Source organism: Microplitis mediator, chromosome 3 (assembly GCF_029852145.1).
Source record: "Microplitis mediator isolate UGA2020A chromosome 3, iyMicMedi2.1, whole genome shotgun sequence".
NCBI lineage: Eukaryota > Metazoa > Arthropoda > Insecta > Hymenoptera > Braconidae > Microplitis > Microplitis mediator.
The window spans coordinates 22,886,468-22,900,131 of NC_079971.1; the positions used below are offsets into that span (position 1 = coordinate 22,886,468).

Here is a 13,664-nt window from a genome sequence, read left to right on the forward strand (position 1 = left end):
ATGTATTTTGCAGTAGCGCTGTAGTCGTAACCTAGCAGTTATCAGAAAACGTTTCCAATTATTGCCGGGTTTAAAAATACTTGAGTTAAAAAAAGAAAAATGTCTCGTTCCCTCTCGAAATTAGTGTTTGAAAATTTAAAAACTACTTTGGGGTACAGCAAAAACCAGTCGCGGTCTATAAGTCGGACGTGCGCGTGCAGTGGACGTGCGTTGATTTACAACAATTACGGCGAGCCTGCCGAAGTCCTTAAATTAACAGAAGTTGCTGATAAAAAACCGGAAGCTAATCAGATTACTGTTAAATGGCTTTTGTCGTCCGTTAATCCTGCGGATATTAATACACTGCAAGGTAAATATCCAAGTCGACCTTCATTACCCGCGGTTGCGGGTAACGAAGGTGTGGGGGAAGTTATTGAAGTTGGCGGGAATGTTAAAAATTTTGAAATCGGTGATCGTGTTGTTCCTAATGCAAATAATATTGGAACCTGGACTACAAGTGGTAATTATGAAGCCAATCATGTTTTTAAGGTTTGTAATTCTTTATATCTTTAAAAAAATTCTATAGTCTATCAAAAAAATCCATGTGGGATTGCGTGAGAACCCATAGGAATCCATAGAGGAAAGTATGGATTTATGTAAGAATCCATAGGAATTAATATAGAAGTGTATGGATTTATATAAGGATCTATGTAGGAAACCATGGGTATCTGGAATTCCATATGGGAATCTATGAGTATCAAGATTCCTACATGGAAAATCCACATAGAAAACTGTGGGTGTTTGATTTCCATATGGAAATTGATGTAGGAAACCATGGGTATCTACCCTATTTAGAAAATCTCATAGAATCTAGTAGATCCTCATGAAATCCCATATAGGTTTTATAAGAATGAATGAGTTCTATAAGAAGTGCTATAGTTAAGTATAGGCCTTATGCATACAGCTATAAGAATCTATCGAATTTTTTATGCAGGGTGAATTTTCATATGGAAAATCCACATAGAAAACTGTAGGTCTCTAATTTCCATATGGAAAATCCACATAGAAAACTGTAGGTCTCTAATTTCCATATGGAAAATCCACATAGAAAACTGTAGGTGTCTAATTTCCATATGGAAAATCCACATAGAAAACTGTAGGTGTCTAATTTCCATATGGAAAATCCACATAGAAAACTGTAGGTGTCTAATTTCCATATGGAAAATCCACATAGAAAACTGTAGGTGTCTAATTTCCATATGGAAAATCCACATAGAAAACTGTAGGTGTCTAATTTCCATATGGAAATCCATGTAGGAAACCATGGGTATCTGAATTCCCTTATGGAAAATCCACATAGAAAACTGTGGGTATCTAGATTCCCATTTAAGAACTAGGATATATGGGTTTCTTTGTGGAAAATTCATATAGAAATCTGGGTTTCTATGTAAGTAATTTCTATAGAGAATCTGGAGTATTTGGATTTCTACGTCTATTGTCTATTGATACGCGTATATAAATAAAAGAACAGATTAATATTCTATTGGCAGGATACTTTTTAACAAAAAATTGATTAACTAACGCTCTTTATATCAGTATTTCTAATAAGATATTGATTTATTAATTAACACAAGAAGTATTACATCTTTATAGAAATTACAAATAATTTTAATAAAACACTAAATTAGGAATCGTACGACAGTATTGTACTCCGAGAAAGTTTATGAAAACCCATGAGCTTTTTATGGTATTTGTATCAATAACCTGACGCTTTTTGTTGATTTTCCTAATTCCTAATACATACAAGATTCCCATATAAATTTTGGCATGGTGCAGATTCCCATGGGAAATCATCGTAAAAATTCACATAGGAATCCACACTAGATTTCCACATGGTTTGGGCATGGTGTGGATTTCTATAGGAACTCATGTGAGAATTTATACCGGGATCTATGCTGGATTCCTATAGGAAACCATACACCGAAAAAAAAGAAATTTTGCTGCAACAGGAACGTTACTGTTACAGCTACAAGATCAGTCCTTTTGCAGCAACAGTTCTTTCTTTTCCGTGTATGGAAATCCATCAGAAAACGCCATGTTAGAACCCACATAGGAACCTAGGCTCCCTGATTAAAAAAAATGATTAAAAATGATTTCACACGTTAAATGTCCATAAGAGACAGGATTAGAAATGATTTGAAGGATTAAAAAGTATTTAAAATGATTAAAAAACAAATCATTTTAAATACTTTTTAATCATTTTTTTTAATCAGGGCTGTGTTGTCCTATGGATTTTTTTGATAGGGTTATTATTTAGTTTAAAAAAAAAATCATGAACAAAGAGCTTTTTTTTTTCTAGATTCCCAAATCATTTGGGACAGTTGAAGCCAGTATGCTTATCGTAAATCCTTGTACTGCGTACAGAATGTTAAAAGATTTTGTAAAATTAACACCAGGTGATACCGTTATACAAAATGGCGGCAATTCAGCCGTAGGGCAATTAGTTATCCAGTTGTGTAAAATTTGGGAATTAAAAAGTGTTAATGTTGTAAGGGACCGTGATGATATTGATGAGTTGAAAAAACATTTAAAAACTATTGGGGCAACTGAAGTACTAACAGAGGCCGAATTACGAACGACGGATTTATTTAAAAGCAAAAAATTACCGGCGCCCAAGTTGGCGCTCAATTGTGTCTGTGGTCAAAATGCCGTCGAAGTTCTGAGGCACTTGCAGGCTGAAGGAACGATGGTCACTTATGGAGCCATGTCTAGGGAACCATTGACTGTTCCTGCTTCTGCGTTAATTTTTAAAGTAATTTATTATTTTTTTTTCTAAAAAAATTGCAACCTGCGCCCAAGTTTAATTGGCAACTTTTTTTTTGCAGAATATTTCAATAAGAGGATTTTGGATGACTAACTGGAAAAAAGCTCACGGAAACTCTGAAGAGAATACTAAAATGTTTGAAGAAATAGGAAAATTATTCGAAACAAAAAAATTACAACCACCGCCGTATAAAATAGTACCGTTTTCTAAATACAAAGACGCTGTAACAAATGCTCTTAATACGGATGGTAAAGTTGGGGTTAAATATATTATTGATTTAACAGCTTAATAACTTTATTTATGTATACAAATATATATGTCATAGTCATATGAACATCCATTTTTTTACGGCTAATATTAAATACATTCGAAAAATTTAGTTCTATAAAATACCGTCTTTTTTATTCATTGAAAAAAATAGCAGTAATTATCACTGTACAGGGCAGAAAAAGTTACTAAAATGATCTGGAAAAAATACTCAGATATGATCATATATGTTCGTATATGGTCATATATGAACTGAAGCATAACCACCAATATTCATAGATATGACCATATACGTTTAAGTATGACCAGATATAATCATACATGCTCACGTATGGTCAGATATGATCGTATATACTCATGTATGGTCAAGTGTGATCACATATGGTCATACATGAACTGATGCATAACCACATACATTTTTAGCTATGGCCATATATGTTCTAGTATGACCAGATATGATCATATATGTTCATGTATGACCAGATATGATCATATATGTTCATGTGTGACCAGATGTGATCATATATGAACTGAAGCATGATCATATATATTATAAGATATGGTCATGTATGTTCAAGTATGACCAGACATGATCCTATAAGTTTATGGATGGTCAGGTGTGATCATATATGGTCATGAATGACCAGGTGTGATCACATATGGTCATATATGAACTGAAGCATAACTACTAATATTCATAGATATGACCATATATGTTTAAGTATGACCAGATATAATCATATATGCTCACATATGGTCAAATATGATCATATATATTCTCATGTATAATCAGGTGTGATCATATATGATCACACCTTATCATATATACTCATATATGGTCGGGTCTGATCATATATGGTCATACATGAACTGATGTATAACCACATACATTTTTAGCTATGGCCATATATGTTCTAGTATGACCAGAAATAATCATATATGATCATAAATAATATTGTACATGATCATATAAATATATGAATATTAATAATTATTAATTGGAACTGATAAAAGGTATCAGATATCATATATGATCGTATCTGAGTACTTTTTCCGACTAGTTAGCAAAAGAATACCAGTCGAGTATCTTCGGTTTCATTCGTGTCCAATATTATTCCAGGAGGAATTTTTTTCTCTAACCTCTAACTACTTAGTAACTATTACTGTACATCACAGTAATTATTACATCACTACTGCGTTAATTAATTAATTTACCTAGTAAATAATTGATTAGAGTCAATGTATTGTAATTAAATATATTTGTTTTCTTTTTTTTACAATAAAAAATAAAATTTTATCACACTTACAAATCAATTGTGTACTTAAATATTTAAATGAATGATAATTATTATAATAGATTAATTGGCCTCATCAAGAAGCTGTAAAAGATTTAATTTGTTGTCTATCTTATCTTCGGTGGTCAAAAAATCAGAACAGATATTTTCCAATTTGTTCTTATAGTCATCGTTTGTATTTATCTTGTCATTGTTTTCGTTATTTTGATTCGCTGCGGGATCTTTGGGGTCACTTTTTTCGGTGTCATCATCGGTTTTGACGTCAATGTCATCAAAGAGGTCAAGACTGAATGTCCTTGTTGATGAGGATGTATCTTCAGTACCCAACTGCATTGCCAGCATTCCAAGTTCAGCTTTTGTTCCTTTGTCTTTGACAAACAATTTGTCTCTGCTTTTAGTAGGCATCAATTGTTGCGGTTTGCTTATTACAAATGTAAAGTTCATTGTGTATCTGCAATCATATTTATAATGATTAGAGGTTAGAATAATTATTTATTCAAAGTGATGAGGGTAAAATGGACGTCTTAAGGAACAAAGACAACCAGCAAAAATTCTGAAAATTAATTTGCCGACTAATTCACTCGTAATTTTGTTGAAAATTGTCTAATTTCGCGATCTAACTTCTGTAGAAGAAAATAACGTCCGCAGAATCTTCAGAATTCACAGAATGAAGACAAAATGGACGTTTTGGGAACAAAGCAATCGAAAAAAATTCTTAAAGTTATCGTGCAGGGAAACCTTCCTGCGATTTCGTAGAAAACGGTCTAATTTCGCGATTTTACCTCTGAATAAGATAATTAAGTCCATAAAATTATTAGACTTTGCAACATAAGAGTAAAATTACTATTTATAGGGACAAATTCTACGAGAATACCCGTCTGAAAAAAACATGTACTGTCGATAATATATAAAAAAATATATGGTAAATAACTGAACATATATGGCGGCAAAATTATTAATATTGATTAATATATGATTTATCATATATAATAATTTAAACGTTTAATATTATAATATTCCATATCATTTATAATATTTGTAATTATATACATGTGATTTTGTATCAAAAATTATATGTCCGCTTTATATATTAATTTATAACGTAAAATATATGTTTCATCTTATAAATTAATTTATAATTTCAATATTATTGTAATCCATATAATTTATAATATATGTAATTGTATACATATGATATTACATCTCAAATAATATTCTCGTTTTATACATAAACTTATAATTTCAATATTATAATAATTTCGATATTATTATACATAAATAATTTAAAAAATACACTCATACCAAAAATTTAAAGAACAAAAAAATTTTAGAAATTTTTTAGTGATTTTTGCAAGACTGTAACTTGATGAAAAATAATCTTATCGAGATTAAAAAAAAAGCATTTTATAGCTTGAAATCTCTAGTTTTATATTTGTGTGAATATAAATAAACATATATCTATATAAATATATATTTACATACATTTCTACTAATATATGTGAACATATATTTATATACAGTAGAACCTCGATAACTCAAACCTCGATAAGTTCAAAACCTCTGTAACTTAAAAATTTTTTTGATTCCCTTCCCTTCACAGCTTAAAACCTCTATTACTTAAAGTACAAAACCTCGATAACTCAAACAATTATTTTGAGCATTGCCCTCGATAACTTAAAATAATATTTTGGTGACCTCCATAACTTAAAGTAATATCATTGAGTCATCGTATTAAGTATGTATGCAAACAAAAGGTTTCGCCAAAAGCTTAATTGATTTTCACTTTAGTCTTTCACTTAATCGGGAACTAGGGAAATAAAGGATAAAGGGGAGGGGGAGGACCTTTACTCAGTAGGAATTTTCATATAAGAGTAAATATATATGTATAAATAAATAAAAATCTATCATTTCTATTGAATTATATGTATCTTTTTCACACTCAAGTTTCCAATCAATAAACCTCGTTAAGTTAAAAATTTTACTTTAATAACCTCTCTAACTTAAACTCTCGATAAGTAAAAAACTCGATAACTCAAATTTTTTTACGTTTCCCTTGAATTTTAACTTATCGAGGTTCTACTGTAATTATATATTTACACGTATAAATATTATATGTCAGTCATATAATTAAATCATATATCTTATCATATAACTTAAAGTATAGTATAAAATATTATAAGCAATATTTATAAGTTAGCATGTAAAAAAATATATTACCGATATATATGTTGCAAATTATAAAATCATATAATATTTCGGCAAAATTTTGTATATGGCTCCATATATGACTTCTTATAATTCCATATAATTTATCATATATTTTGAATTATACTGAAGCTCATATATTGCTTTTTCATACGGGTAATTCTGAAAACTATTATACAGACTAAACCACTAGTAATTTTACCAAGAATTGTCTAATTTCGAAACCAAGGAAAATAAAAATCTTATTAATCTGAAATTATTTTTAATTAGGGGAGGGTGGGGCAGAGCGGCCCCCCTGAAATTTTGATCAAAAAAAAATTTTTTTTTTTTTCGACTAATTACTATAAATCCGATATGTTTGCACATTTTTACCCCTACGCATGACATTTGGGGCAAAATGAACAAAGCCAAAATTTTGAAAAGTGATTTTTTCATATTTTTATCGTCAAATTAAAAAAAAATTATTATAATTCCACATTTCTAGCCCTACGCATAACATCTGGGGCAAAATGGACCAGCCGAAACTTCCGAAAAAATTATTTTAAATAAAATTTTTTTTTTTGTTGATAAATTTTTGAAATAAAGTAAAACCATAGAATTGTTTTTTTTTTTATTAAATAACAATTAGTAATTAAGGTAATCGAGAGTGAACAATTTATCACACCTTAAAAAATTTTTTTCGAGTAATATAAAACCAAAAAATAGCTGTCAGGGAAAGAAATAAATTCTTAATGATGAAAACAATTTAAAAAAAAAATAACGAAAAAAAAAATTTTTTTATCATTTTTTGGAGGGGGGCCGCTCTGCCCCACAAAAAAAAATTTTTTTTTTTTCAGAATTTTGGAAAAATGTCTACAAATTTGTTCGAAATAGGACAAAAGTAAAGTGATCTTATGGTTGAAAGACACAAAAAGTAATAATTGGCTTAAGGGGGCCGCTCTGCCCCACCCTCCCCTACTAAATAGGAATCTAGACTGAAGACTTATACACCCTGATAGCAAAACTTTCTGGTCAGGAAATTGGTGTCAATTAGTTGCAATCAATATGACGACAACTTTCAGCTTTTTTAACTATTGACCACAAGTTGTTACGAAATTTTTTGTAAAAATTATAGGCAACTGTCCGTCAACTTGATGACAAGTTCCTGCAGTAGACTGTCGCTAGCTTGCTGCCATCTTGGCAAATGATACGAAAAATAATAAAAATTCCACTATTACTCACATATTTTTTCCCAAAAACGTGACACGGTCACCCAGCAGTTGGAAGGATCCAACTCTATGAGCCTGAGGTGTATCCACTAATTTAATAGCTCCCAGTTCATCGCGTTTTGACTCAAATTTTTCATTGTAATTACGTGGATGATTATTGAAAGTAGTATCCTCATTTTGCAATCCCAATTTCAGTAGAATAGACACCCGCACATTAATGCCGCACAGTAAATCCAAGCATTCATTCCTCGCCTGCCATATTTCGTCATAAGTCAACTTCCCATATTTCTAAGAGCAAGAATTAAATCGATTTAAATATTTTTGCAGACGAATGACAGTCGTTAAAAATTTATCATAATTATCAATTACGTACTTTAATTATCATTTCATGAACGACAGCAATTCTTTCATGTGTCCCACTGCGCGTGACCATATTCCGAAATGAGTCGACGTGATTCATCGTCAACAGAACAACTTCTCTTGGTCCAGTGGCAACTGACAGCTGATACTTGACCATCATCATCATTAAATCGAATAATTTATTCATACTATCAGCGTCTAATCGCATTATTGAACACAACGCGATATTTTCTAACGTCGATCGCATCCAACTTAAGCTCGAAATCGGCGCGTCATTGAAAATCGTTGATAATATTTTTGGATGCACTAATGCTGCTGTTATCTCATCCATTACTTGGATAAAAAAAATTTATCAGTCATATTTTTAATAAAAAAAAAAAAAAAAAAAAAAAAATATGTGTAGAATTCAAAGTAAATTTTTTTTTTACCTGTTGTTGTTTTACGTGTGTTAATTTTTTGCGCTTTCAATCTTTGTTGCAAAACATATAACATTTCACCCCCCATATTTAAATAAATTAATGGATTGCAATGTAATGACATTTTTTATACTTTTTTTTTTTACTCAAAGAATTTAATTATTTAAATTTTCAATTGTTGATTTTTGATTATTAACTTTTAATTGTTAGTAAATTTTTCGAGCTCGTAAATTTAACGTAATGTTAACACTTGAATAATAGTTTTAAAAATGAATAATTGCATCGTTTGACCTAGAATAAACAATAAAGGAAAATAAAATTTTTATTTGTTGTTACTGTCATTACTATGGTGATTTGACGTCCATGTGCGCATGTGTTGCGGACCCAATTTAAGTATCAAGGTCTTATGTATTAAATAAATTTATTATTTAATATTTTATTTTATGCAATTTTACTAAATAGATAAATTTTTCAGGACATACATAAATTTTTTCGTTCATTTCCTTCTCACGCAAATAATTTTTAGTTCATTCAAATTCAAATCATTTTTATTTTTTATTTTCGAAATAAATTTTTAAAATTATAAAAAAGTTTTTTTAAAATAGTCAGTAATTTTTTTTTTTTTTAATTGACTTAAAATAAAATTTGAAAAAACCTAAATATCTATAATGTAGTTTTTTTGGTATGAAAATTTAAATATAACTAAAACTCAGAACACGTGTTCACAAACGCATGCGTTGTCTTTTCTAATTATAGCGAAGCTTAGAAACTTTCTTTTCATCTCAGTATTTATTCTCTCAACAGTATCGCGATCGTTCAAAGTCCATCCCAAATCACTCAACTAAATCCTTAAAAACATAAAAAGTTTCTGAGTAAAAAAAATAAATGCAATGAAAAAATATGGACGCGGTATTAGAAACGTTGAGTAAAAAATTAACAGCTGAAAAAAAACACAAAGAGTGCAATGAAAAATATTCTGGATTAAAAACCGACGAGGAACGTATTATTTTTACATTAAATTTGATAAAAGACTACGATATTAAATTACCTGTGAAAAGTGACATAAAAAATGTAATTCAGTCGCGTGAATACAATGACAGAGCGACAAAATTATTTATAAATAATCCTGTGTATTGTGATTTTGATACAATTATTGAATTATATACTAAAAGTATCGCATATGCACCGGGAGCACGTGAATTGTCTTTGGCATATGCCAATAGATCGGCGGCATTATTTAAAGCTCACTTGTATGAAGACTGTCTTGAAGATTGTGAACGAGCTTTGAAGCTCGATTATCCAGATAAATGGAAAGCTAAATTGTATGCGCGAAAAGCTCGATGTTTAAGCTCAATTGCGAATTTGGGTAAAAGCTCGGCTGCAAGCTCATGTCAAAATACAATCCCAGGCTCGAGAACAACAATATCTGCAAGTTCGCTTTTAGATAACTGCTCGGTCGCAAGCTCAGTTGAAAGCTCGCCTCATAATTCAAATACGGGTCCAAGTGCATTCACATCTACGAGTTCAAGTTTAAGTTCATGGCCAGATTCAAGCTCTGGGGTGAACTTGGCTGCAAGCTCGGCCGCAAGCTCACTCGGAAATGAGATCGCAGCGTCCAATACTGCAGTGTCTGTATGTTCACTTTCAAGTTTGAGCTCGGTCGCAAGCTCTGCTGGAGATCCAGCTGCAAGCTTGGGTGAAAAAATAGAAGAAACTTTGTGTCAAATACGTAAATGGTTGCCGAAGATGGATTTAAAGGATTCAGGAGTTAAATTAGTGGAAAAAACGCTAAATAATTTACAACTGATGGGACAGAATGATGCAGCATTCATTAAATTTGATGATGAACGTGATTTACCGAATATTATTGCCGATAATAAAGAAATTCGCGGAGCTACATCGGCAGTTGCTGTAGAATATTCTGATGTGTTTGGAAAACATGTCCGAGCAACTCGTGATATTGATATCGGGGAAATTTTGGCCATCAATGAAGGCTATGCTACAGTTTTGATGTTGAATAAAATTTATACACACTGTGCGCATTGTTTAAAGCAAACTTGGTCTGGTATCCCGTGTAATAGTTGCGTATATGCCATTTATTGTAGTGAACAATGTCGGCGTAACGCTTGGGACAGCTATCACCAGATCGAGTGTCGCATTGTGGGTCCTGTGATAAATATGGAGCTGAACCACATGGCACTTATGGCACTCAGACTGACTGTATGTGCTTTCAATGAAGCTGGTGATTTCCAAGCTCTGAAAGATCATCTCGCCCAAATTGATTCACTTCCAGGTAATTTTTTTGGTGACGATGGAAATTGACATTTAGTTGTTGCCATTATTATTCATGATTTATTTTAGATTTGAGAACCAATGGATTCACTAATAATATTCTGGATGACCGGAAATACGCTAGTGTATACACACTAGCAAGAAATACCCACGAGAGATCAACTCCCGATTTATTTGGGCGATCGCTGAATGCCAGTTTTATTGTTTATTTGCTGGCAAAAGAGAGTATGATGTTCGGCGAACAGTTCAAAGGCGATTTTGAAGAGTTCATTAGTTTGCCATGGGTCAGTTTTATTGGCGGATTGATCATGAGACATTTGCAAATTATTCCCAGCAATGTTCACAGTGTAAGTTACATTCATTCGTTATTTTATTCAGTCAACAATATTTTTTTCTTTAATAGACCAGTTATTAAGCTCACAAGTTCAAAAAATTTAATCTTCATAGTGAAGTACATGCAGCATTGCATAGAATCCCCCTCTCTAAATCTTCGGTAGCGCGCGCTTACTTTTGATAGTGGGGATGAGAGAGTGGGGACTCAGAGCTCTGCTGGCTCTTGAGTTTCAGTCGAGTCTCACGCGTAGTACCGCTCACATCTAAAACTCTTAAAAAACACAGTTTTAAGTCTTGTTCCTACGCTGTATTGAAAATTTCTATTAAATAAATATTTTTTCGAATATTTTTGTATTTTCTGATATAAAAGTATGCAAAAAAAATTATATTTTTAATATTAATAAGCAAATTTACAGGTGACTGAAGACAATTTAGATCAGCTACCAATCGATAGAGCGGCTGCACTTATGCCCTTCTACAGTTTATTTAATCACAGCTGCAATCCAATGGTAGACAGGCGATCATTTGGCAAAAAAATAGCATTGATTGCTATTAGTCCCATAAAAAAGGGCCAACAGGTTGTTTACTACTTAAAAATAAAATATGACCACTAAAGTATTAATCAAAAAATTGTTTTTTATTTCAAGATATTTGATAATTACGGGCAGCATTACGCGATAACTTCTAAAGCAAAAAGACAACAGAAATTATTACAGCAGTACCATTTCACGTGTTCCTGTCAAGCTTGTGCAGAAAATTGGCCTCTATACGGCAATTATAAATCCTATCAGGTAATTTTTTTTACCCTGGCGAATCCAAATTACGGTACTTTACGATAAACTTACGGTAAATTGCGGTATTTACGGTCAAATGCGGTACTTAACGGAAAACCTACGGCATTTTACGGCATAAGTAACGCATTTTAAACGTAAATTTGCGGTAATTTACCGTCAAATTGTGGCAAGCCTGCGGTATTTTACCGTGACGTAAAGTATTGCGTTGTAAAAACTGTAAAAATAAAAAATCATACGGACAATACGGTGAAAATACCGAAAATTACGGTAAATGGCCGCATTTTTACCGTAATTCGCCGTAAAAATATCGTAAACTAGCGGGTATTACTGCAAATAGCCGTAAATTACCATAAAATGCGGCACATTTGCCATAACATATCATGTTTTTACCGTAAACTACAGCCTGATGTGGTAAATTACGGTAAATTGCCGTATTTTTTACCGTAATTCGCCGTGAAATACCGCAAACTGGCGGATATTACAGCAAATAGCCGTAAATTACCATAAAATGCGGCACATTTGCCATAATATATCATGTTTTCATCGTAAATTACAGCCTAATGCGGTAAATTACCATAAATTGCCGTATTTTTTACCGTAATTCGCCGTAAAATACCGCAAACTGACGGATACTACAGCAAATAGCCGTAAATTACCATAAAATGCGGCACATTTGCCATAATATATCATGTTTTTATCGTAAATTACAGCCAAATGTGGTAAATTACGGTAATTTACGGTATTTCGGATCCACCGGGGTATTGAATGAATTGCTAAAAATAAAAACTCTTCATTTTTAATCTTTTTGAAGGATCAAGACTTGTCAAAAACAGTTAAAAAAGATATATCACGTGCATTAAAAAAATTGGACCAATATTACACGTTAGCAAGTAGGGGAGATGTCGAAGATAAGCCGGAAATAATAACAGATTTGTGTAAAATGTTGAAGATACTCTATAAATACGTGGATTTACCGTGCACTGAAGTAAATAACGTGATGGAAATTTTGAAAAAAGTATATTCTTTACTTGGTAATCGCTTACAATCACTCAATAGTGATACTATCACAACTATTATTAATATCTAAGCCATCAATGAATGAACGTGTCTTTTATTTTTGAATTGTCATGCAATCATCCTTCATTTTTCGATCATAATCAATAAATATATGAATAAAATAATTTATAAAAATTTAAAATGTTACATTTTTTCTCTCAATTTCTCATACATTCGTCCCCATCATTTAATATTGAATCCAAGTCTTAAATATTTAAAAGTTTAAAAAATATTCGAAATTCTAAAACAAAATTTTGAACAATGGAATTTTTAAAAACCATTTTTCATAATTTTTTTCACAATATCATCATAATAATATTTAAAATTTCGGGTGTTCTGCCTTTCAAAATGGTGACTAAAATTTCCGACAATAATAAAAATTTTATTAATTCTAATGAATCGAGAATTCAACTAAATTATTCGCAAATCGGATTAATTTACAACGCAATTATAATAATTTACGTCATAGTTTTTAAATTATCATCATTGTTCAATACCAAATACAAAAATCTCAATTCGATTGAATCGACAATACGTATAATGATATCCGTCGGCGAAAGTGCGTCGATGATAGTAATATCTTTTCTATACGGTTATAAACAAAGAACAATAATTAAAATGATAAACAAATTTTT

General features: G+C 31.4%; 3 protein-coding genes across 3 annotated transcripts; 2 read left to right on the forward strand and 1 right to left on the reverse strand.

Annotated features, from left to right (window-relative positions):
- Positions 1 to 4,307, forward strand: LOC130665312 (enoyl-[acyl-carrier-protein] reductase, mitochondrial). The gene is made up of 3 exons (XM_057465643.1): positions 1 to 528; positions 2,339 to 2,791; positions 2,865 to 4,307. Exons 1-3 carry the CDS (start codon positions 100 to 102, stop codon positions 3,090 to 3,092), a joined length of 1,110 nt encoding a protein of 369 aa, XP_057321626.1. The 5' UTR covers positions 1 to 99; the 3' UTR covers positions 3,093 to 4,307.
- A 14-nt stretch (positions 4,308 to 4,321) lies between these two features.
- Positions 4,322 to 8,866, reverse strand: LOC130665313 (protein OSCP1). Its single transcript, XM_057465644.1, has 4 exons — positions 8,567 to 8,866; positions 8,152 to 8,471; positions 7,792 to 8,066; positions 4,322 to 4,816 (listed from the first exon to the last, which is right to left on the reverse strand). Exons 1-4 carry the CDS (start codon positions 8,676 to 8,678, stop codon positions 4,429 to 4,431), a joined length of 1,095 nt encoding a protein of 364 aa, XP_057321627.1. The 5' UTR covers positions 8,679 to 8,866; the 3' UTR covers positions 4,322 to 4,428.
- Positions 8,867 to 9,328: 462 nt separating this feature from the next.
- LOC130665584 (SET and MYND domain-containing protein 4-like) lies at positions 9,329 to 13,148 on the forward strand. The gene is made up of 5 exons (XM_057466030.1): positions 9,329 to 10,847; positions 10,916 to 11,193; positions 11,596 to 11,757; positions 11,827 to 11,970; positions 12,785 to 13,148. The coding sequence occupies exons 1-5, from the start codon at positions 9,455 to 9,457 to the stop codon at positions 13,058 to 13,060; spliced, it is 2,253 nt and encodes a 750-aa protein (XP_057322013.1). The 5' UTR covers positions 9,329 to 9,454; the 3' UTR covers positions 13,061 to 13,148.
- Positions 13,149 to 13,664: the final 516 nt, after the last annotated feature.

Coding starts and splice junctions, on each gene's coding strand:
- LOC130665313 (XM_057465644.1), bottom strand. CDS start 8,678: ATGTCATTACATTGCAATCCATTAATTTATTTAAATATGGGGGGTGAA. Junction 8,067..8,151: donor TTCATGAAATGATAATTAAA/GTACGTAATTGA, acceptor TCTTGCTCTTAG/AAATATGGGAAGTTGACTTA. Junction 4,817..7,791: donor ACGTTTTTGGGAAAAAATAT/GTGAGTAATAGT, acceptor ATATGATTGCAG/ATACACAATGAACTTTACAT.
- LOC130665312 (XM_057465643.1), top strand. CDS start 100: ATGTCTCGTTCCCTCTCGAAATTAGTGTTTGAAAATTTAAAAACTACT. Junction 529..2,338: donor AAGCCAATCATGTTTTTAAG/GTTTGTAATTCT, acceptor TTTTTTTTCTAG/ATTCCCAAATCATTTGGGAC. Junction 2,792..2,864: donor CTTCTGCGTTAATTTTTAAA/GTAATTTATTAT, acceptor TTTTTTTTGCAG/AATATTTCAATAAGAGGATT.
- LOC130665584 (XM_057466030.1), top strand. CDS start 9,455: ATGGACGCGGTATTAGAAACGTTGAGTAAAAAATTAACAGCTGAAAAA. Junction 10,848..10,915: donor CCAAATTGATTCACTTCCAG/GTAATTTTTTTG, acceptor GATTTATTTTAG/ATTTGAGAACCAATGGATTC. Junction 11,758..11,826: donor CCATAAAAAAGGGCCAACAG/GTTGTTTACTAC, acceptor TTTTATTTCAAG/ATATTTGATAATTACGGGCA.